At 44.0% G+C, this 24,335-nt stretch overlaps 1 protein-coding gene across 3 annotated transcripts in view; it reads left to right on the top strand.

Moving 5' to 3' along the window:
• Positions 1-23,656, top strand: part of LOC147899830 (protein FLX-like 1) — a 32,223-nt gene extending 8,567 nt beyond the window's left edge. Inside the window, exons 2-6 of one of the 3 annotated variants that reach the window (XM_087377532.1) lie at positions 8,983-9,084; positions 21,902-22,454; positions 22,611-22,750; positions 22,875-22,966; positions 23,152-23,656. In XM_087377532.1, the coding sequence (XP_087233658.1) occupies positions 21,919-22,454; positions 22,611-22,750; positions 22,875-22,966; positions 23,152-23,247 (864 nt within the window). In that variant the 5' untranslated portion in view covers positions 8,983-9,084; positions 21,902-21,918 and the 3' untranslated portion in view covers positions 23,248-23,656. The remainder of the gene's footprint in view (positions 1-8,982; positions 9,085-21,901; positions 22,455-22,610; positions 22,751-22,874; positions 22,967-23,151) is intronic. The other 2 variants (XM_087377533.1, XM_087377530.1) reach the window with 2 other exon arrangements.
• The last annotated feature ends 679 nt before the right edge of the window (positions 23,657-24,335 follow it).

The raw sequence follows: 24,335 nt of genomic DNA, 5'->3' as shown, positions 1-24,335 counted from the left end.
GATGAGAAAATCTTCTGTTCGGAAGTCAAAGGTTGATCTTTTGAAAGAACTTGTACTGCTGTGCCGAAGTCTTTATCATTGAAATACTTCCCTTTGAATGAATTCGGAACATCCACAGATAATGTAGAGATTATCATAGCTGATGCTAGAGTTAACCTGCTGAGAGCATCTGCAATTACATTGCGTAGTCTTGGAATGTACTCAATGGTCATGTGAAAGTTGGCTTGAAACTCAACCCAGCGTTCTTGTCGAGCATTCATGACTGGCTGAGTAAAGATATACTTTAGAGAGTAATGGTTGTCTTGACCACTGAGTCGGCTCCCATGAGATAATGTTTCCAAGAGCGATAAGCATGTACAACGGCAAGAAACTCCTTATCATAAACCGGGTATCGGGTTTGGATATCAGAATGTTTATGGCTATCAAAAGCAGTAACTCTGCCTTCTTGCATCAAGACTGCTGCTGTAGCGATGTTGGAAGCGTCGGTCATGACCTCAAACGGAAGGTTTGGGTCAGCAATAGCCATAACTGGTGTGGTAGTGAGTGCTTGCTTGAGTTGTTGGAAACGATACTCTGTTTCGGGAAGCCACTGAAAAACTGCTGTGCTTTTCAATAATTCGGACATAGGAGCTACGATTTCGAAAAACTGATAGACCTTTGTATGGTAGAAGTTTGCCAATCTGAGAAAAGAGTGGACATCACGAACATTCTTAGGAGTAGGCCAATTTCGGATTACCTCGACCTTCTTGGGATCCACATAGATGTCTTGAGCAGAAATAACATGTCTCAAATATTCGAGTTGGGTCTTGAAGAACTCACTCTTCTCAATGTTGATGTAGAGAGAATTTGCGTGGAGAACTTTAAAAACTTGGTGAAGATGTTGTTTGTGCTCATGTAGGGATCTGCTGAAAACAAGGATGTCATCGAGGTAAACGATGACGAACTTATCGAGGAAAGGCCTGAAGATGTCGTTTATGAGTGTCATGAATGTGGTCGGGGCATTGTTTAACCCAAAAGGCATGACCAAACATTCGTAGTGTCCATACTTTGTTCGAAAAGCTGTCTTGTACTCATCGCCTTCTCGTATGCGAATTTGATGATAACCTGAACGAAGATCAATCTTTGAGAATTGTGTTGCATGTAGAAGTTGATCGAAGAGGTCATCGATGCGAGGCAATGGATACTTGTTTTTGATAGTGAGCTTGTTGAGGGCTCGGTAGTCGATGCAGAGGCACATTGACTCATTCTTTTTTTCCACAAGTAGTACAGAAGCACTCCTTCAAGGATCGCGCCTCTTCTTCCTTACAAAGTCATCACCGACATCCCCAACATAAAGGTGCGGCCACTGACAAGAAGAACAACTCCAGCACAAAAGGACTTTGTACCATCTGTACAGGCGACCATAGATGGTTCGATTGTCCCAAGCAACCAAAGCAAAATTCCAATATGGAACCTAGCACTTCCCACACAGAAGATGCTACCCCAGCACAAGACAAGAAAGGCAAAGCTGTTCGAATGGCAAATACCATCCACCTGAGCCTTGCCAGCAACCCTGGGCACTCAGGTACTTTGTGTTCAAGGATCGATTCGTGAAACAACGGTCACTATCCTCATCGACAGTGGCTGCTCTCATAACTTCCTAGCTAGTTCTATGGTCGACAAACTTCGGTTGACCACCAGTCCTAGTCTCATGGACTATCAGATTGAACTCGCAAATGGAACTACTTTCTTGTGCAACACCAGGATCAAAAACTTGTCTTTTCGCATCCAACATTATACGGACAAGTTGAACTTCGACATCATGCCTCTTTCTCGGTACGATGTCATACTTGGACAACAGTGGCTCTACGACTATGATCCATCAATCAGTTTTCGCAGCCATATCCAGTTTGTCCACCAGGGAACACTTATTGAGCTAACTGGTTCTAGGGACTCTCTTTCAACCCCAGTTGCCTCTGTCCTACAAGTAAAGAAGTGGGTTCGTAAACGTCAAGTAAAGACTTCACTTCTGTTGGTTACTTCAGTAGAGGAGACACCAACAAAGGATCTTCTTGAATAAAATGTGCCGTATGGTAGTATGGCTTGACAGTACGGCACTGCAGACTTGCTGTACGGAATGCAGTACAGGAGCTGTACGGGAGTTCTGACGGCAGATGTACGGAATACGATGCATGTGTACGGAACAATACTGTGCAGATGTGCGGGTTGGCGACGACGACGAAGTGTACAGTTGGAACAGGCGCTACAGTTGTACGGCGCCACACGTGTGGTATGGTTGACGATGTACGATTGGTAGTACAGATTTGTACGGGGCTGATCATATGAAATTCATACACATGTACGAACGACGAGCATAGGAGCTCGAAGCTTGAGCTAGAGCTGCGTGACGTCAAGAGCTTGGGAGCTAAAGATGGGAGCTAGTCCGGGGGCAGGAGGAGCTGGTCCAAGAGCTTAGTCTGCTCTGATACCAAATGTGAGAATGGGAGAGAGAGAGCCAAATGAGAGCAAGAAGCAGGAGAGAGTGAGAGCTGAAAGCTTAGTTGCAAATAGATGAGAGTAAGAGAGATACAACTGAAGGAGTGAGATAAGGTTTTGTCCTAGTGACAAAACCTTAGTAGTCACTAACCATAGTTAGTGGACTAACTGCAGTTAGGGAAAAAAACCTCTTAAAGAGGGAAAAGTGTCCCTAACTAGCTTATTAAATTACATTGGTCACTGCCGAATTATATCTATAATTCTAACATTTTGATGATGTCGCTTTTCATTTGAGGCTAGTAGTATGCTGCACTGAGTAACCTATAAGTCTTGTTGATGCTTGGATGGGCAGCATAAGGAACTACACGATGCTCTTTTAACAAAAGACGTCGAACATCCTTGTCGTGTGGTACCCAGACGCGATCTTGATAATACAAAAGGTCGTCCGTATAAGAATAGGATGAGAAAATCTTCTATTCAGAAGTCAAAGGTTGATCTTTTGAAAGAACTTGTACTGCTGTGCCGAAGTCTTTATCATTGAAATACTTCTCTTTGAATGAATTCGGAACATCCACAGATAATGTAGAGATTACCATAGCTGATGCTAGAGTTAACCTGCTGAGAGCATCTGCAACTACATTGCGTAGTCCTGGAATGTACTCAATGGTCATGTGAAAGTTGGCTAGAAACTCAACCCAGCGTGCTTGTCGAGCGTTCATGACTGGCTGAGTAAAGATATACTTTAGAGAGTGATGGTCTGTCTTGACCATCGAGTCGGCTCCCATGGGATAATGTTTCCAAGAGCGATAAGCATGTATAACGGCAAGAAACTCCTTATCATAAATCGGGTATCAGGTTTGGATATCAGAATGTTTATGGCTGTCAAAAGCAATAACTCTACCTTCTTGCATCAAGATTGCTGTTGTAGCGATGTCGGAAGCGTCGGTCATGACCTCAAACGGAAGGTTTGGGTCAGCAATAGCCATAATTGCTGTGGTAGTGAGTGCTTGCTTGAGTTGTTGGAAACGATACTCTGTTTCGGGAAGCCATTGAAAAACTGCTATGCTTTTCAATAATTCGGACATAGGAGCTATGATTTCGAAAAACTGATAGACCTATGTATGATAGAAGTTTGTCAATCCGAGAAAAGAGCGGACATCATGAACATTCTTAGGAGTAGGCCAATTTCGGATTACCTCGACCTCCTTGGGATCCACAGAGATGCCTTGAGCTGAAATTTCCAAATATTCGAGTTGGGTCTTGAAGAACTCACTCTTCTCAATGTTGATGTAGAGAGAATTTGCACGGAGAACTTCAAAAACTTGGTGAAGATGTTGTTTGTGCTCATGTAGGGATCTGCTGAAAACGAGGATGTTATCAAGGTAAACGATGATGAACTTATCGAGGAAAGGCCTGAAGATGTCATTCATTAGTATCATGAATGTAGCCGGGGCATTGTTTAACCCAAAAGGCATGACCAAACATTCATAGTGTCCATACTTTGTTTGAAAAGCTGTCTTGTACTCATCGCCTTCTCGTATGCGAATTTGATGATAACCTGAACGAAGATCAATCTTTGGGAATTGTGTTGCGTGTAGAAGCTGATTGAAGAGGTCATCGATGCGAGGCAATGGATACTTGTTTTTGATAGTGAGCTTGTTGAGGACTTGGTAGTCGATGCAGAGGCGCATTGACTTATTCTTTTTTTCCACAAGTAGTACAGGAGATCTGAAAGGGCTGCAACTGGGCCGAATGTGACCTTTGTCGAGTAGTTCGGTCACCTATCTTTGGATTTCTTCATTTTGAGTGTAAGAAACCCGATAAGGAGGTTTCGACAGTGGTTTGCTGTCGGGAATAAGTTCGATTGGGTGATCATCTGGTCGTCGAGGTGGTAACTGTCTTGGCAATTCCTGTGGAAAAATATCCAGATAGGGTTGGAAAAAAGGTTGGTTGAGGTATTCAAGAGGATCCTTTGTTGGTGTCTCCTCTACTGCCATAAGCAACAGAAGTGAAGTCTTTACTTGACGTTTACGAACCCACTTCTTTACTTGTAGGACAGAGGCAACTGGGGTTGAAGGAGAGTCCCTAGAACCAGTTAGCTCAATAAGTTTTCCCTGGTGGACAAATTGGATAGTATGGTTGCGAAAACTGATTGATGGATCATAGTCGTAGAGCCACTGTTGTCCAAGTATGACATCGTATCGAGAAAGAGGTATGATGTCGAAGTTCAACTTGTCCATATAATGTTGGATGCGAAAAGACCAGTTCTTGATATTGGTGTTGCACAAGAAGGTAGTTCCATTTTCGAGTTCAATCTGATAGTCCATGAGACTAGGACTGGTGGTCAACCGAAGTTTGTCGACCATAGAACTAGCTAGGAAGTTATGAGAGCAGCCACTGTCGATGAGGATAGTGACCGGAGTTCCACGAATCGATCCTTGAACACAAAGTACTTGAGTGGCCAAGGAAGGTTCGGGGTTGTTGGCAAGGCTCATTCATGTGGATGGTATTTGCCATTCGAACAGCTTTGCCTTTCTTGTCTTGTGCTGGGGTAGCATCTTCTGTTTGGGAAGTGCTAGGTTCCATATTGGAATTTTGCTTTAGTCGCTTGGGACAATCGAACCATCTATGGTCGCCTGTATAGATGGTACAAAGTTCTTTTGTGCTGGAGTTATTCTTCTTGTCAGTGGCCGCACCTTTATGTTGGGGATGACGGTGATGACTTTGTGAAGAAGAAGAGGCGCGATCATTGGAGGAGTGCTTCTGTTGGAATCCAGCATACGATTTCTGAGACTTGTGGGGATCTTGAGACTGTCGCTGACCTTGATTACCCGAGTTTTTTCTAAACCTGGGGTTATCTTGAGGGTGAGCACCTTTGGCCAGAGCAGAGTTCTGTGTTCGATTAGCACTCTGCTTCCCTGGGTTTTGAAAATCTGTTATGCGCTCTGCGCAAGCAATTCCCCCAGCTGTGGTGGTGATGTTTGCTTTAAGGACATCAATGCGTAACGAGGGATGTAGGCCTGAGATGAAAGCATGAAGGCGATCATCATCAGTTAACCCATCAATCTCCAGCACCAATGTGGTGAACCTAGAGATGTAGGAAGACAGGGAGTTTGTTTGCTCCAACTGTTGGAGTTTTGAACGTGCTTGGAAGTCCGCATTGGCAGGTATGAACTGCTTACGGAGCACGTGTTCAAAACGTTTCCAGGTTAACACACTTTTGCCGTTCTTTAAGCGTCTTTGCCACCATAGGAAGGCTGTATCCTTGAGGAGGGAGGCTGCCAAGGCAATCTTTTTGCCTTCAGTGAGGTCAACAGTATCAAAGTACATGCACAGTTTTGCGAGCCATTGGTCAACTGTTTGGCGATTGCGTTGACCAGTGTAGGCTTCCAGAAGTTTAATGTCAAGTCTTTTAGTTTTGGAAGCTTGGAGTAAACGGTAGAGGGCACAGAGTTCAGTGTTTTCCACCTTTGGTGGGAATGAGTCCACATAGTCGTCTGGTTGCGTCACGTCATCCTCTGTATGTGTGGTATTGCGAGAATCTTGGAATTGTTGGACTTTTTGGACCAAGTCGGAGATGCTGTCTTGAAGCTGAGAAATTTGAAGTTGAAGTAGTGCTTTGCCTTGTAAGTTGACTTCAGGGGTCTTTTTTGGACTTGAGTCGCTTATCTCCGGAGAGGCTGCACGCGAGCGTTGCGACATATTTGAGGTCCTTGTGAGAAAAGCATGAACCTGCGCTCTAGTTGGTACCATTCTTGGAAGAAGATTCGGGTTGCTCTCTGAGGTTGCTCATGCTGGAGGGGGCAGGAGAAGCAGGATGGAACCAGCCGTGGAAATTTGGTAAAGGAGGTTCTGTCTGAGGTAACACTGGTGATGCTGAAATGGGTGCTATTGCTCGTGAAAGTACAGGGGTAGGTAGTCCTGCTCGTGAAAGTACAGGGGTAGGTAGTCCACGGATCTGAGAAGGGAAAAGGAGCTGCTGTTGGAAGTGGAGGATATCGAGGAGAAGGAGTGCCTTCAGAGTGTAAATACTGTCTTGGGGAAGGGACAACCTGTATAGTAGGATATCTAGGAGCTGAAGGAGGTGGAGAGTACCCTGGAGATGCTAAAGCTGAGGGGTAAAAATCTCTCCAAAGATGGACAGCAAACTCGTGTGGGATATGGGGTTCTGGGTATCTACGTGTCTCGTGGAACACAACCTGGACTGTGCTGAGGAAGTAATGTAACTGAGGTGCCTCACGCAGAAGGTATAGGATGTGGTCCAAATCACTAGAAGGGCACGTGACATAGAAGACCCACGATGCAAAAGCTCCGAAATGGGCTGGTTGTGCAATCTGAACACGATATTGTGTGGTAGATGATGCCTGAGGTGTCCTTGAAAGGATTGAGGAATTACCAGGGGTTTCCATGCTTTAAGGAGGAGGCTTTCATTTGCTGTAATTTGATAATGAGCGCCAAATAACAATATGAAAGAGAATCCTTAGAAATAGAATTGAAAGAATCCACCTGGCATAGATTAGATCTGCCAATTAGTTGCATAGAATGGCCTGAAAATCTTTGTCCGGAGGTCCATTTACTATCTTTGCAGGTTCACGTTGAAGTGTGAGCAAGAAAAAAAAGGTGCTTGGTGAGACTTTCGAGGCAGATAGCAGCGTTGGTAGAGGCTTGGTGCAGAAAAGGGCAGATTGCGTGGAACCAAACACGCTTTTCCTGCGTTGAATTCAAAGGAAAAGTGCCTGTGGGGTGCGAGGAGCAGATCTGGGCCTGGCTGGTCGGAATTGGAAGGCAGCAAAGGGGTGCTGTTCATAGGCTAAGGTGGCGAGATGAGCCAGCAGGATTCAGGCTGGTCTGAATCGCGATAGAGGGGCAGAAAAGATGCTGGGCACAGGTAGGTATGGTGGCGAATTGCGACAAAAGGTGCAGCCTGCTTGCGTGTGGCGATGCTTGCTGCGTGCTTCCAGGGCTGATTCACGGCAGCATGGGCAGGGATCTGGCGCTGAAAGACTGGCAGGAACCCAGGGCAGCAAATCGGCTGATGGAGAGCTGCGTATGGTGTGGAAGGGAGGCGAATCTTGCGTGCTGAAATTCCATACGGCGGCAAACATGAATCGTTATTTTTTTGTGTGGCTGCCTAGGTTGGGTGGTTGCCAAAAATTAAAACGTCGGTTTAATTAACCCTTGGGTAGTCTAGGGTTAGGCCTAAGGTATGGGGCCGGGTTTTTTTCTTTTTAGCCCCTCTAGGTACCCTTTTTATAAGGTGCTTGGTGCCAAAAGGTGTGCCTATTCTAAGGGGTGTGACCCTTGGAATAGGTGTACCTTTTCATGAAGGGGTGTGACCCTGTTTTCAAAAGGGGTGTCCCCACACGAAGAGGTGTGTCCTTTTTTCCACGATGGGGTGTGTCCCTTGGGTGAGGAGTCAAAACTCTTCATCAAAAGGTGTGTCCGATGATGCGTCCCTTGGTTTTGGGACAGCCGACACGATTTTTTTGTTGTGTCCATTCACATCAACTCGTGATGTGTGGGAGATGGAGAGGCCATTGATGACTTCAGGCAGGGTTGGCGCTAAAAATTTTTACGCTCATTCTCTCCATCTCTTCCATGCACAATGTGCACGGATATCCTTTTAGCGGAAAGAGATGTATCAGATAGGCGCTAGAAGGTGGGGGGCATTTCCTACAGGCAGGAGTGAAATTTGCTCTGATACCACTGTAAGAAATCCTAGATTTACTATATTTAGAAATGTACTAAGGAACAGAAAGGAGACTGAAATAGCAGAGAACAAGGAATAATTGTATTGCTCGAGTGTCTGTACTGTAGCTGAAGTGTGTCATCCATACAGTTGGGCCTCTCTTATATAGAGAGTGAAGAGTGACACATGAAAAGGTGTGTACTCCAAAGTGTATGTGCATGAAGAGATGTGTACCCCTTGTGAAGGGTGTGACCCTTGATGAGAGGGTACATTACAATAGGAGTGTCTCTTCCGTCGAATGTCTCTCATGAAGGGTTGTGCCTCATAGGAAGTGTCCCGTTGAAAGGGCATACCCTTCCACAAGTGTCCATTCATCAAACCATCCATAAGTCTAGATATAGAGAAAGGAATACGTCACAGATCGTGACAAGGGTGCTCACGTTATACATGCTACCTATACAAGCTCCCCTGATGTTAGGGGCATTTGTATGGCATTTTTATGGGCAACAGTGTGGATTCTTAAAGATTTTGTTCCACACTATAGCAAATGGTTGAATTTTTTGGTTTGAGTTCTTTCCTTTATCATAAGGATCATGGATAGTCAAGTCATGGGTTAAAGCTGAATCTATTTTCTTCCAAGGGCTGGGATTTTGATAATGGGAAACCCTTTTTTGTAAGTTGTAATAGGATTGGTTCCTCTTGAGAAGGGGGCAAATGACAGGATGGAGTTTGTGGATGATGAATCAGTCTGGTTGTGAATTTTTGGAAACAGTAGAGGTATATTCTGCTCATACCCTTTTCTGTTTTCTGTTTTTAAGTTTGAAGTGATCAGGAGGATGCTTAAGGCGTTGGCACCGACGTTTAACATCACACTGTTGATAAATCTAATCATTCTGGTAATACAGGTTTTGCTTCTACAGGTGAGAATATATGCAGTAGCATTTTCTGCATGACTAAATAATCCTGTGTGGAAGTATCAATTAACCTTTACAGAACTGAGGCTGCATCCGTATGTTGCCTGGTCTTGGCTGTAATCCAAAAATCAAGGTCTTGAAGTATAAGAAAGGTTGTGAATGCTTTTAGGAGATGCCCACATGCCAGTTTTGGGGTATTATCTCGTTTACAAGTTGTAAAACAGCCTGCCTTAATCCTATAAACGGCCTGGCTGTCCCATTCGAACTCAGCTTTTGATCTAAACAATGTTATAATGCCGAATTGGATTTGTACAGCAGAACTGATATTCAATAAGCAATTAAAATTGACTCCTTGTGCAGCGCCTCACAGTAAGTCCAGCCCCTGACTTACTTCTCCAAGATACCTCCCTGTTCGTTCCAGAATTGTGGTTCTAAGTCAATGAGTGGAAATGATCTAGCCTAGGCAATGAACTCCTTGTCGAATCATTCATTTCTAAGATTTGAAATGGTCTAGGCTAGGTCTGCACAGTCAGCCATAATTAGTTAGCACTAGCTAGAGTTAGGGCTAATTTCAGGGGTATCAGAGCTTTAAATTTATTGGAAAATGTGGGAAAACAATGTCCATTTCATTTGAAATTTGGAGCATTGTGTTCACGAGCCTGTGACATACCTTTATGCAAACTTTGGTTGTCGAAAGTTGTCCCAATCACTGGTTGCGAAAATTCAAAGCTATCAGATTTACACCAATGTGATCAGGTTGACCTCCTGAATAGAACCCCAATTGATCATTGCAAACTTATTGGATTGGAGCTGTTCTGGGGGCATATGCTTGGCGCAGGGAATTTCCTTCAAAAGCCTCGATATGCAGGACTAAGCTGCTAAAGTCCACTCAAATTTGGTAAACTGTATCGCTTCACATTCCCAAGGGCTGCAGCAAGTCCCAGATTGATTGGATGTTGAATGATCTGCTCTTTAATGCAAAAGCCGTTTCTGCCAGGCACAGCTGTAATATTCAAATTCTTGGAGATTCTGCCCCAACTGAATCAAATGTGTAATCCTTATTGGGTAGCAAGGGACACGCCCCAAATTCTTGAGCAAATTTCCCTTCTGCGAGGCACCTGGAAATATCCTACGATCAGCTGGACCAATCTGCTAGATACCATTCATTGCAAACTTATCGGATTGGAGCTGTTCTGGGGGCATATGTTTGGCGCAGGAATTGCCACTGACAAGAAGAATAACTCTAGCACAAAAGAACTTTGTACCATTTGTACAGGCGACCATAGATGGTTCGATTGTCCCAAGCGACTAAAGCAAAATTCCAATATGGAACCTAGCACTTCCCAAACAGAAGATGCTACCCCAGCACAAGACAAGAAAGGCAAAGCTGTTCGAATGGCAAATACCATCCACATGAATGAGCCTTGCCAGCAACCCTGAACCTTCCTTGGCCACTCAAGTACTTTGTGTTCAAGGATCGATTCGTGGAACTCCGGTCACTATCCTCATCGACAGTGGCTGCTCTTATAACTTCCTAGCTAGTTCTATGGTCGACAAACTTCGGTTGACCACCAGTCCTAGTCTCATGGACTATCAGATTGAACTCGAAAATGGAACTACCTTCTTGTGCAACACCAGGATCAAGAACTGGTCTTTTCGCATCCAACATTATATGGACAAGTTGAACTTCGACATCATACCTCTTTCTCGATACGATGTCATACTTGGACAACAGTGGCTCTACGACTATGATCCATCAATCAGTTTTCGCAACCATACTATCCAGTTTGTCCACCAGGGAAAACTTATTGAGCTAACTGGTTCTAGGGACTCTCCTTCAACCCCAGTTGCCTCTGTCCTACAAGTAAAGAAGTGGGTTCGTAAACGTAAGGTAAAGACTTCACTTCTGTTAGTTACGGCAGTAGAGGAGACACCAACAAAGGATCCTCCTGAATACCTACATCAACCTTTTTTCCAGCCCTACTTGGATATTTTTCCACAGGAATTGCCAAAGCAGTTACCACCTCGACGACCAGTGGATCACCCAATGGAACTTATTTCCGACAGTAATCCACCGTCGAAACCTCCTTATCGGGTTTCTTACACTCAAAATGAAGAAATCCAAAGATAGGTGACCGAACTACTTGACAAAGGTCACATTCGGCCCAGTCGCAGTCCTATCGGATCTCCTGTACTACTTGTGGAAAAAAAGAATAAGTCAATGTGGCTCTGCATCGACTACGGAGTCCTCAACAAGTTCGCTATAAAAAAAAGTATCCATTGCCTTGCATCGATGACCTCTTCGATAAACTTCTACACGCAACACAATTCTCAAAGATTAATCTTCGTTCCGATTATCATCAAATTCGTATACGAGAAGGCGATGAGTACAAGACAGCTTTTCGAACAAAGTATGGACACTATGAATGTTTGGTCATGCCTTTTGGATTAAACAATGCCCCGGCCACATTCATGACACTAATGAACGACATCTTCAAGTCTTTCCTCGATAAGTTAGTCATCGTTTACCTCGATGACATTCTCGTTTTCAGCAGATCCCTATATGAGCATAAACAACATCTTTACTAAGTTTTTGAAGTTCTCCATGCAAATTCCCTCTACATCAACATTGAGAAGAGTGAATTCTTCAAGACCCAACTCGAATATTTGGGACATGTTATTTCAGCTCAAGGCATCTCTGTGGATCCCAAGAAGGTCGAGGTAATCCGAAACTGGCCTACTCCTAAGAATGTTTATGATGTCCGCTCTTTTCTCGGATTGGCAAACTTCTACCATACAAAGGTCTATCAGTTTTCCGAAATCGCAGCTCCTATGTCCGAACTATTGAAAAGCACAACAGTTTTTCAGTGGCTTCCCGAAACAGAGTATAGTTTCCAACAACTCAAGTAAGCACTCACTACCACACCAGTTATGGCTATTGCTGACCCAAACCTTCCATTTGAGGTCATGACCGACGCTTCCGACATCGCTATAGGAGCAGTCTTGATGCAAGAAGGCAGAGTTATTGCTTTTGACAGCCATGAACATTCCAATATCCAAACCCGATACCCGGTTTATGATAAGGAGTTTCTTGCCGTTGTACATGCTTATCGCTCTTGGAAACATTATCTCATGGGAGCTGACTCGGTGGTTAAGACAGACCATCACTTTCTAAAGTATATCTTTACTCAGCCAGTCATGAATGCTCGACAAGCACGTTGGGTTGAGTTTCTGGCCAACTTTCACATGACCATTGAGTACATTCCAGGACTACGCAATGTAGTTGCAGATGCTCTCAGCAAGTTAACCCCTAGCATTAGCTATGGTAATGTCTACATTATCTGTGGATGTTCCGAATTCATTCAAAGGGAAGTATTTCAATGATAAAGACTTCGGCATAGCAGTACAAGTTCTTTCAAAAGATCAACCTTTGACTTCTAAACAGAAGTTTTTTTCATCCTATTCTTATACGGACGACTTTCTGTATTATCAAGATCGCGTCTGTGTACCACATGACAAGGATGTTCGACGTCTTTTGTTAAAAGAGCATCATGTAGTTCCTTATGTTGCCCATCCAGGCATCAATAAGACTTATAGGTTACTCAGTGCAACATACTACTAGCCTCAGATGAAAAGGGACGTCATCAAAATGGTTACATCTTGCTTATCTTGTCAACAAATGAAAGCAAGCCGACTACTTCCAGCAGGACTTCTTCAGCCTCTTCCAGTTCCAATTGAAAGGTGGGAAAGTATTTCCATGGATTTCATTACAACACTACCACGATCCTCCCGAGGTAACACTCAGATTATGGTAATTGTTGATCGATTGTCCAAAATGGCACACTTTGTTGCTTGCAAAAGCAGTGCACAGGCTCTGCACATCACCAAACTCTTCATACAACACATCTTCCGACACCATGGATTGCCCAAGAATATCATATCGGACAGAGATTCTAAGTTTACCAGTCACTTTGGATTTCATTGTTCGAATCTTTGGGTACAACTCTACTGTTCAGTTTAGCCTACCACCCAGAATCAGATGGCCAGACTGGAAGAGTCAACCAAGTTCTGGAAGAAATGCTTCAACATTATATTCAGTCATGCCTAGCAGCTTGGGAAGAGTATCTACCACTCCTTGAGTTTGCTTATAATAACTCTTTCGATAGTGCCATCAGCATGACTCCATTTCAAGCAGCTCATGGACACACTCCAATTGTACCCACGAATTTTGTACTTCAGCATCGAGTGGCCCTAGCTGATCAACTGGTTCAAGAAATGCATGGCATTCTACTCCAAGTCAGGGATCATATGCGAAAAGCGCAAGAGCGGTATCAACGGTCTGCCAACAAACATAGACGTCACCTGGAATTTGACACTGGTGACATGGTGCTATTATTTGTAGCCCCACATCGCTATGAGACGGTTAAGTCTGTGTTTCCTAAGTTGCGACCAAGATACTATGGAGCTTTCCGGATCGTCAAGAGAAATTCACCTTTAAGTTACAAATTGGAATTACCACCATCATGGGGTAAAATCCATCCGACATTTCACATTTCTTGGCTAAAGACGTACATTCCAGGCGATGAAGCAGTTGCTCCTGCGGGTGATTATGTCCTTGAAATCGAAGATGATTATGTTCTCCTTATTCTTGAGCGTATTCTGGACCATTGATAGCGAGAGACTTGACATCGACTTATTACAGAATTCCTTGTTCTTTGGCGAGATCTGGACGACTCCGACACTACTTGGCAATCTGATGAAGACTTACAGCAGTACCCTGACATTTTACAGCAGTATTTTCAGAATTTACCGTGATATTTTCTACATCAGTTCATTATCTCCACCAGGGTCTTATTTTAAGTGGGAGGGGATGTCATGATCTGTGACGTATTCCTTCTATATCTAGATTTATGGATGGTTTGATGAATGGACACTTGTGGAAGAGTATGCCCTTTCAATGGGACAGTTCCTATAAGGCACAACCCTTCACAAGAGACATTCTATTGAAGAGACATTCCTATTATAATGTACCCTCTCATCAAGGGTCACACCCTTCACAAGGGGTACACACCTCTTCATGCACATACACTTTGGAGTACACACCTTCATGTGTGACTCTTCACTCTCTATATAAGAGAGGCCCAATTGTATGGATGACACACTACAGATACTACAGACACTCAAGCAATACAAATATTCCTTGTTCTCTGCTATTTCAGTCTCCTTTCTGTTCCTTAGCACATTTCTAAATATAGTAAATCTAGGATTTCTTACAATATCCCATGATGTCCCGATGATGTACGTGGAATATCAAAGATGAAATCCTTGGCAATGCTATGCTAGGGTCTATCGGGAATTGGTAAAGGCTGCAGCAGTCCAGCCGGCTTCTGTCTGTCATATTTTATCTTTTGGCAGGTGATGCATGTCTTGACATATGCCTCGACATCCTTTCTCGATGCTGGCCAAAAGAAATAATACTCTATAGCTTTGATGGTAGCATCAATGCCTCTATGTCTTGCATAGGGTGGGACATGACTCTCTGTCAAAACTTTTGGCCTCAACTGTTCTGTGACACAATCTGCCATGCATCATCAGAAAACCCTCCTTGAGAGTATAGTGCTCTTGCCTTTGGCCATCGACCAATTGATCATAAATCTATGCAAAATCAGGATCATTGGCGTATTGATCCTTTATAGCATCAAGCTCATCATGATATGCAATGGTAATGGCTGAAACTTGCGGCTTAACAGATACTGCATGTGGAGTGGGCTTCCAACATTCTTCTTTCCATGCACATGCACAATCTGAAAATGAAACATAGAGAGAAAATTTGCCCACCTCATATGTTTCTCAGACAACTTTCTTTGAGTGAGATTGGTGATCGGTCTGAACACGAAAATCAGCACCTAAAAGATAATGCTTCCAGGTCGAAAGAGCATGTATGACAGCCAACATCTCTTTTTCATAGATGCCAAAATTCATTTCAGCGTCTTGGAGCACTCTACTCTCGTATGCCATCACTCTACTGTCCTGCATAAGTACCTCGCCTACGCTGTTCCCACATGCATCTGTTTGGACAGCGCAGGTAGTATGATAACAGGATCGAAGCAGATCTTCTCTTTTAGATTCTTAAAAGCTGCAATCTCTTTGGTACCCCATATAAAGGTGACCGTTGAAACATGGGAGTGACTCTCGACCATTGTGGGTAATGCTTTTCTAATAGGGGACTTTAGTATGGTTATAGGGCTAACAAGTGATTGGGCAAAGTCTTAATTATTAGAGGTTTTGAAGTATCGGCTTGTGGAACTGAAGGATTCTCTCTCCGTTTCATGGAACAAGTGGCCAATGCACATCCACCAGGATTCTTCCTTCTTCTAGACCAAAAGCACATGTGAACAGTAATCAACCCCTTCTCCAGCAGGTCCTTGGCCTGGTTCATAATTCCCTCTTGCTGGGCTGCACTAACCCTGTAAGGAGGTTTGTTAGGTGGGCTGCTACTAGGGTTTATGTCTATCGTATGGTCTTCGGGCCTTTCATGGAGTAATTGCTGTGGAAGAGAATCAGAAAAACACTCCTTAAACTCAAAAAGAAAATCTGTCTGCTGCTTTTCCAGCTTAGAGAAATGAGACTTTTCTTGTACTGACTTCTTTTTAGATGCAAACACTTAGTACGCTGGAAGGTGTTTTTTGACTTATTTTCAGATGCAAACACTAAGTATGTTGAAAGGTGTTTTTTCATTACATTGCAAGTAGATACAGCAGGAATAGATTTTCCCTTCAGCTTAGCATCTAGAACATGTGTTTTGCCACGGTGAGTGATTGTGATAGTTTTATTCTTCGTATCCAAAACAGCTTCAACTTGGAAATGCGAGGGTATTCCCAGTAACACATCACAACCATTAAGCGGCATACTGTAGAACTCTTCTGTGTCCACGTAGCTCTTAATGTGCATTCTCAGCTTGCCTATCTCTGGAGTAATTGATTGGCTGAGCCTCGGGCAAGCCATGTCCGCATCTCACAAAGGACCCATCTCTTTTACACGTATTCCCAACTTTCCAGCCAGCTCTGGAGAAATAAAGTTGGCCTTGGCTGCTAGATCGAAAAACATCAAAGCTGTTTGGTCTCTTATCTTGCCCCATGCTCGACATAACTTTGTAGCATCTGTATTCTGAACAGCCTCGATCAAGTACAGTAGTGGGTTTAGGCTTCTTATTCTTCTTATCATTCTTCTTCTCTTCCTTATGCTCTCCTTGCTCAATAGGAGGGAACTTCCTCTTCTTGTGTGGGCACTCAAAAGCCCTATGGTCCTTCTCCTTGCAAATGTAACACTTGTTGGCATCATAACGGATTTGTTTTTCTTCATTTGACATATGGGTACGAGACGATACTCGCCTCTGTCTTGCAACAAACTTTGCTTTCATAGGTTGCGAGAGCTTTCTGATCTTCTTAGGAGATTCCATCTTTGCTGCCCTTTTACTTTGGTGTCTCTTGTTGGCTACCTTTGAATCCAGAAACCTTCCCCTGCATGAGTGCATAAGCCGTATTGGCATATTCAATCAACTGGGACATTGTGCAGTAGTCCCGAATCTCCTTTGGCAGCTTGCATTACCTTTCAATTTGTTCGGATAGAGGTACTTGCTTGTAAGAATTCACTGGCACCAAGGCTTCCCAAAACTTCTTATTTTAGTCTTCCAAATTTCTGCAATTTGCCACATCTAGCTTATACCAAGCGGCCATGATATCCACTTCGAAAGTAGTGGTTAACCATGTGGCTGAGAACACTTGTTTGAATTCAATCCTTGTGGTAGGTGCTCTGTCCTGCAAAAGTAAATTAGTCCACCATTGGACTGTATTGCCCTTCAAGAAGGTGGCTGCCTTTTGAACTTTGGAAGACTCCTAAAGTGTCCCTGAATATGCGGCATCAAATTATTGCACAAATGTGAAAGCCTTCAATTTGTCTTGCATCCCATTGAAGGTTTCAAACTTCACAGCTGCCCCTCCCTCGTAATCTTTCAGCTTGCCTATAGGGGTAAGATTATCATAAACGGGGGCATGATTGACTTGTACGATCACGTTCGATGCGTGCCGTTCGAGATTAGTGCGGTTCCTCAAAGGTGCCTGAAGACGGGGACAAGGGCAAGGCGCTCGGGGAAGAGAACAAGTGGGACTAAACGAACTAAAAAATCTTAGGCGTACGTTCGATGGTACGTTCGATACCCAAAAAAAAAAAGACACAGAGTTTAGAGTTTTGGAGTAAGTACTTGTACAAGCTTTAAAACTTGTACAAACATGTAATATAGGTGCTTGATGGACATAATGAGGGAGAGAGATGAATTCAGATGCTTGATGCAGCTTGAGCCTCGTCACTTGTTGGAGATGGAGAAGGGAGAGTCGAGACTCAGAGTCGGAGGTAGATGCTCAGTGTGAGAACATAGTGAGAAGAGAGGGGGTTTATATGGTACCTTGCCATTTGGGAGGCCCAAAATCAGTTTGGCAGAACCACCACCAATAACAAAACTAGTCATCCAAAACAAATGAACGCAAAAAAAAGTTTAAAAAAATAAAAATAAAAAAAACCCGAACATAACGTATGAATCGTACAGTACCGTACGGAACAGAGCGGAACGGAACATATGGAACATTCCGTACGTTGAACGAGGGCAACCATGAACGGGGGTACATGGTGGGGTTAAACATTCCGGGTCCCACTCCATGCATCTGTGGCATATTCCAAGCATTGCCCATCATTCTAGGCATCCCTGTCTGCATACCGGACTGCATCCCAAGATTTGCATACATCATGTTGGCATTAGCTGGGGGCATTCCTCCCATCGTATGCTGCTGGAAATTCTGCATTCCGGGCTGCATGCTGCCCACAAAACCGCTTGGCATTAGAGGTCCTTCCGTGGGCTGTCCCACCATTGCTTGGAACAGTGAACGCCTCTAAAATACCCTAGATGCATCATAGTATGCGAAAAAAACTTGCTGTCCCTGATTCACTGAGTGAATGATTGGCATTTGCCATTCCAGGGGAAACTGAAGGCATCATTGATGGCTGTTCGTTTGAGGGAGCGTGCTTGTGAGTCTTCCTATGCTTCTTCTGCTTCTTTTGATCTGGGTTTTTGCTTCCAGGAGGAGCAATATTGGTAGAAGGAGCTTGCATAATCTCCATGAAAGTATGTTGCATGCTCCCATTGTACTTTGCATTCGCAATTGAAAAAGAGCATTGGGATCAAGCTCCTCAGCCTCATCTACTTCATCACGTGAGTCCTCAGTGGCATGCTCTAGAGGAATAGGCTGTCCCCACTGTTCTGCTCCTCATCACCTCGCTAATACTATGCTCCTCCTCAAAGCTCTCTGATGCCCTGTCTTCCTCTTGCCCCTCTTGTCGGAGATGGTCAACGACCTCTCACGGTGTGACATGCTTGTTGAGATTGATGGCTATAGCGAAAATTCCAATGAAGGCTTCCTTCACCCAACACTACCAGGGTTCACCTCTATAGGAAGATGGTGACTATCACGGCAATGGAACCATTGTAACCAGTCTTCAAGAAACTAATGGGAAGTAATCCTTGTCTACTCAGTCTTAAACCTCATAAATAACCACAATGCAAGATTCAGTCAGTTCAACCAAGACAAGAGGGCTCTTGGATAATGATGTGCTCATGTGCCTACATTGCGTGAGTGGTGTGGAACTTGTCCTCCTAGTGTTCGATCATGCAAGCATTTTGGGGCTGTTTTGGGCAGAGAAACACTTGCCATTGTTCTTCAAACTGGAAGTGCACTGCTACTATGCCTTGTTATGTTATATTTAGCATTCAAAGTGGCCAAGTTGGAAAGCAACAAATTGTCATTGAGGATTGTGATTCTCAAATGCCATCAAAGGGTGAACTAAATAGTGGATGCTTGCTGAAATATGTTGAAAACTGAACTCCTATCTCTAATTTCTGGTAACTGGAAGCAAAAGAAAGTACTGGCTGGATTTAATGCCAAAGTGGTGAATCCATGGAGCCAAAGGACTGATTCTCCAAGTGCATATGCTGCTCCAAAGGGCCACCGTTGCATCTGGGAAAAAGAGTCCCTGTTTGTACTGCTGTTGGGATTCTCTAAAGCTCGGGCATCCAGTCAAGTTGCCATCTGGTGCATTGTGATGGTGGGAGTGAGAGGTATGACATTTCTGTCTAGAGTTGGAATGGTGCAGATGTTCTTCCTAGGCTTTTGGGCTTGAATACGAGCTAGAAGCAAGGTAAGTTATTCACTGTATCCTAGGTAGGATGGATGATTGTGATACACCCCTCCCTTGTAGACTTGACTTGATTTTGGATAGATGAGAGTGCTGGAGATATCATAGTCAAAGAGTGTGTTAGTGTGTAGTACTAGGTGATCTAGTACTAGTTTATGTGTGTGTCTTGTGTGAGTGCCATGTGTCATCATGGGACTTATCCCATATGCTCTAGGTGCTAGAGCGTGAGTGTAGCCTACATAAGGCTTGTACTTCACTTGTCTTGATATACTTGATGGATGAATGAAAGCCTTCTTCATGTCTTCATTGGAGCAGTATTTTCTCACTCCCAAACTCTCTCTCTCTCTCTCTCTCTCCCCTTCCACCATGTTACGAACATGGTATTAGAGCCACCTTCTATAGCTGCCATGTCGCCCTTGCCCTAACCCTAACCCTAAAATCTTCATTTCAGCTCAAGTCCTTGCAGCCACCTCAGTTCTGCCTCCTTCTCTTGCAGCTGCCTCAGTTTCACCTCAGTTCCGCCTCCTTTGTACTCCTGCCTTTCCACCTAGAACCTCCACAGCCAGCCGTACAGTCCGTACTGGCTGTACAGACTGTTCCGTACTGTTTCCCCCTGCTGCGCCGTACCAGTCCGGCTCTTGCAAGCTGCGCTTAGTTAGCTGGTTGGCACATTTTTCAAGGTTTCGGTGCACGTGTGGAGCTTTCCATCGCCGAACTCCAAGTTTCGGTGCTGCTGCTGCATATCCGCCTTCAACAGCGTCATTTTTGAGGTGTTTCCGCCTTCCAGCTCATACAAATCAGCTGATTCTTTCCTTGAAGACCTGCTGCAGCATCTCGGTGTACTTAGGACAGCCGGTTTTGCATTTCAAAGCTGTCCTCCTTCATTTCGAGGCTGCTGCCCGCCTTCACACAATTCTCTTCAGTCATGACTTCTTTGTCTTCAAGTTCTATCCTTGTTGAGAAGTTTAAGGGAGAAGGTTTTCCCACATGGCAAACCAAGATGCAATTGCTACTTATGCGTGAAGGAGTTCGGGATGTTGTTGAGGATGATCAGGTTGAGTTATTTGATCAACAACACCAAAAGATTTGGAAGTAGCAGAATTCTAAGGCCATTGCCCTCATTGGTCTTTGCTTAGATGACTCTCTCATCCATCATGTGGATTTCAAGTCAACAGCTAAGTAGATTTGGAGTTGCGTCGAGACCTTCTTTGGTAATTAAATCACCACCTCTAAAGTCTTTCTGAAGCTCAAATTTTAATAATTGAAAATGGAAGAGGATCATCTAGCTCGGTTTCAATCTCTTGTTCAACAACTCTAAAGTTTGAAGAGTGTCCCTGATGATGAAGATAAGATGGTAGTCCTTATGGCATTTCTCGCTTTGAGCAGATCCTTCGTCTTGCCACTACCACGTTTGATGATATGGTGACCCTCCTCATTGAGAAGGATCGTCGCAATAAGGAAGCCGCTCTTGCCTCTCCTATTGATCATGCATTTGCTTCCACAAGCAAATGGAAGACCAACAAGAACATCATTTGCAGGTTTTGATGACGAGTCCTTTGCCCTGGGTTGTCCCCCAAAAATGATTGTATTGTGTTTTACTTTGGTTGATGGTATTGACCACCCAGTTCAGAGTAAGGGGGGATGATGAGTGATGGTTTGCCCTTGTCGGTCGCAAGCTGACTGAGAAGTCTAGTATCACACATGAGGTGTTTGATAGTTGGAACTGCTCTTTGTAGTATTGTGGTGGAGGGGGGATCGGTCTATCCTTTCATGTTGGGTCTTACACCTCTTTGCTCTGAAGGGGGGTGTTGGAGATATCATAGTCAAAGAGTGTGTTAGCGTGTAGTATTAGGTGATCTAGTACTAATTTATGTGTGAGTCTTGTGTGAGTGCCACATGTCATCATGGGACTTATCCCATATGCACTAGGTGCTAGAGTGTGAGTGAGTAGCCTACATAAGGCTTGTACTTCACTTGTATTGATATACATGATGGATGAATGAAAGGCTTCTTCATGCCTTGATTGGAGCATTATTTTCTCACACCCCCTCTCTCTCTCTCTCTCTCTCTCTCTCTCTCTCTCTCCTTCCACCATGTTGCTAACAGAGAGTTTTTCTATGTGGAACCTAGGCTTGTTTTTTGTATTCATTTTTGGGTAAAGCGTGTAGGCTCTGTCTAGTGACATTAGGTGCCTCATATTTGGTCTTTCGGATGCTTGGGTTCTAGGGGGATACTTTCCTGGTCATTTTCTTTTGGTATGTCTAAGGGCTGTCAGGAATGCCCTGAAATCGAAGATGAAGGTGAGTAGAGGTGTTTGCAATCGCAAACAATGTTCATTTAGATAGTCCCTCTTCATTCTTGCCGAGGAATCCTTCTTTAGTTTGCCAAGTGGTTTTCTCACGGAACCCAAATGTTGCAGGCAACTTGGCATGAGCTGTCCTCATTAAGGATGTCTTTTATGGTCATATTGGTTTAAATCATAGGGGATGCTTATCCTTTCATTATGTTCTTTTGAAGCCAAGTCTCACTTCTTGGTTTGTGTAAGATCTGCTCATTTACAGTATGCTTCAACACTGTACAGGTTTTTTGGTAGTTCGGATGGCTCGTTTGCCTCCCCATGTTGTGGGTGGGAGAGTTCCTTTGGGAGGGCCTGCGGCTCTCCATGTTGGTCCTGGTGGGAGGCCCCTTGTGGGAGATGTTTTACCTGCTTCGGTAGCACTGCTCGAGCAGAAAATAACAACACAACAAGCTGAAATTCATAGGCTTCTATCTGAAAATCAGAGGCTAGCAGCAACCCATGTGGCTCTCAGGCAAGAACTTGCAGCCACACAACAGGAAGTACAGCGTGTGCAGCAATCATTCACTGTGCTGCAGGCTGAGAAAGAGCAGCAACTAAGATCTTTGGTCGAAAAAATTGCTAAATTGGAAGCAGATTTGCGTGCAACAGAGCCTCTCAAAACTGAGCTTGAAAATGCCAAAGCTGGTGCTCATAAACTTCTGGCACTCAGGCAAGAGCTCAGTACACAGATTACACAGCTCACTCAAGAACTACATAGGGTGAGAGCTGACGCGCAGCAAGCTCCAACTATGAAAGCAGAGATGGAAACCCTTCGACAGGAGATACAGCGTGCCAGGTGCTTTGAAAGATCTGGATCATCTCCTTGTATTCAAAGAAATAACGTACAAAGACTCATATCTGTGCAGTTTTCTTTTTAAAGGAGCTGCCCTAAAAATTTCATTTTTTCACTCTTGTGAATTTTAAAATCAGATAATTGTGGTATCTTGAGCAGGACTGCTTTTGAGTATGAGAAGAAGGCCAATACTGAGTTATTGGAACAGAGGGGAGCTATGGAGAAAAACCTTGTCTCAATGGCAAGAGAAGTGGAGAAGCTTCGAGCAGAGCTTACTAATGCTGAAAAGAAAGCTCGTGGTAATGGTGTTCCGCGTTTGTTATAGGCCCTTTCTTAAAGAGGCTTGAGGGTAGCTCATTAAGCGTACCTTGTTTATCGGTGACGGCAAGGAAATTTTGTTTAATCTAATTTTTGGTTTGGCAGTGACAGTTGGGTCCTATGGTGGGGCATTTGGTGCAGCAGATTCTGGTTATCCGTCTGTTGGCTTGTATGGAGATGCATATGGCTTGTCCCAGGTCTAAAACCTTACTGTATGGGGAATGCTTTTGATTTGCCTACTTTTGAATCTTAGTATTCTCTGCCAGCACTTGAGTGGAGGCCCTGGGTTGGGTTTTAAGTTTTAGTGGTAATAATCGTCATGATGTGCTTTGTGCCTTTACATTGGAAGTCAGGAAACTTATATCTTCTCCTTGATATTCAGATGCCAGTAGCCGGAGAAAATGGTGTTCCTTTTGCTTCAGCATCAGCAGCTGCTTGGGGAGCGTATGACTTACAGCGTGCTAATTTGCGGAGATAAGCTAGGGGCCTTAGATCTTCAGGCGCTGATTACTTAGCTCTATATAACAGTAATCTAGGACAGCAGGGTCTACCTGCTTGTAGCTAGAGTTTTTGTTTGATTGCTAACAATAGGCTATAGCGCCTCAATTGCATCTATGCTGGAAGTTGCATATGACGGTTTAGCGAGCTATTAGAGAATAATATGCAAGGCACCCATATAACTGATTAAATGTCCAACACATTGGGTTGTCAGTAGAATTCTGTCTATCGTAGGTTCAGGTGCTTTTTTCCTGTGACTACTTTTTGGGAATAATCATGCTTTGGAAATAATATAGGGCCGCTATCCAGTGGAGCTCTATTTTATGCAACCTGTGTATTGGTTGCTAGTTTTTCTATGGTAAATGAACAATATTTATGATTTCCTTCAATGCTTGGTCAACCTATGCTGATAAGTATAAAGGTGGTCATATCATCTACTTTTAGGATGTGCTCAGTGCTGAATTATGAAGGATTTGTACAAGATACTGACAAGCATATCACGTTTGAAGCCTTATAATTTATCTGGCTCTAGAATTTTGCTCTTTTTTGTTTTCTCAGCAGCTTGCTGGTGGGGAACCTTGTTACAATCATCATTCCCCCCCGCTTTTGGGAGAGGGGAGAGTCTGACATTTTCTCCATTTTCCCTCCTCTTCTTCGTCTTCTTCTCTTTCTCAGTCTTTTGTTTATCATGCGTAGGTGCATTCTTGGATGTGCATGTGTGTGTGTGTGCACGTGCGCGCGCACACACATGCGTGCATCTTGCTTGCGTCTGTTGTGCATGTACATGTATATATAATGCAATCAGAGTAGGGCGTGGATTCTTGGATGTGCATTGGGGGGGGGTGCACGTTCATGTATCTTGTGTGCATGCGTGTACTTGTACATGTACATATAATGCAATCAGAGAGGGCAAGGATTGGGCTGGCCAAACAACATGAGGGGGTTTTTGCAGGGGCTTGGGTAGGTAGGATACTTGTACATGTACATATAATGCAATCCGAGAGGGCAAGGTATTGGATTGGCCAAACAATGTGGCTCGACACATGAGGGGGTTTTTTGCAGGGGTTG

Source organism: Dipteris shenzhenensis, chromosome 7 (genome assembly GCF_047967505.1).
Source record: "Dipteris shenzhenensis isolate YYH24624 ecotype China chromosome 7, Dip_SZ_1.0, whole genome shotgun sequence".
Lineage (NCBI taxonomy): Eukaryota > Viridiplantae > Streptophyta > Polypodiopsida > Gleicheniales > Dipteridaceae > Dipteris > Dipteris shenzhenensis.
This window is presented reverse-complemented; position numbering and strand designations above follow the sequence as displayed.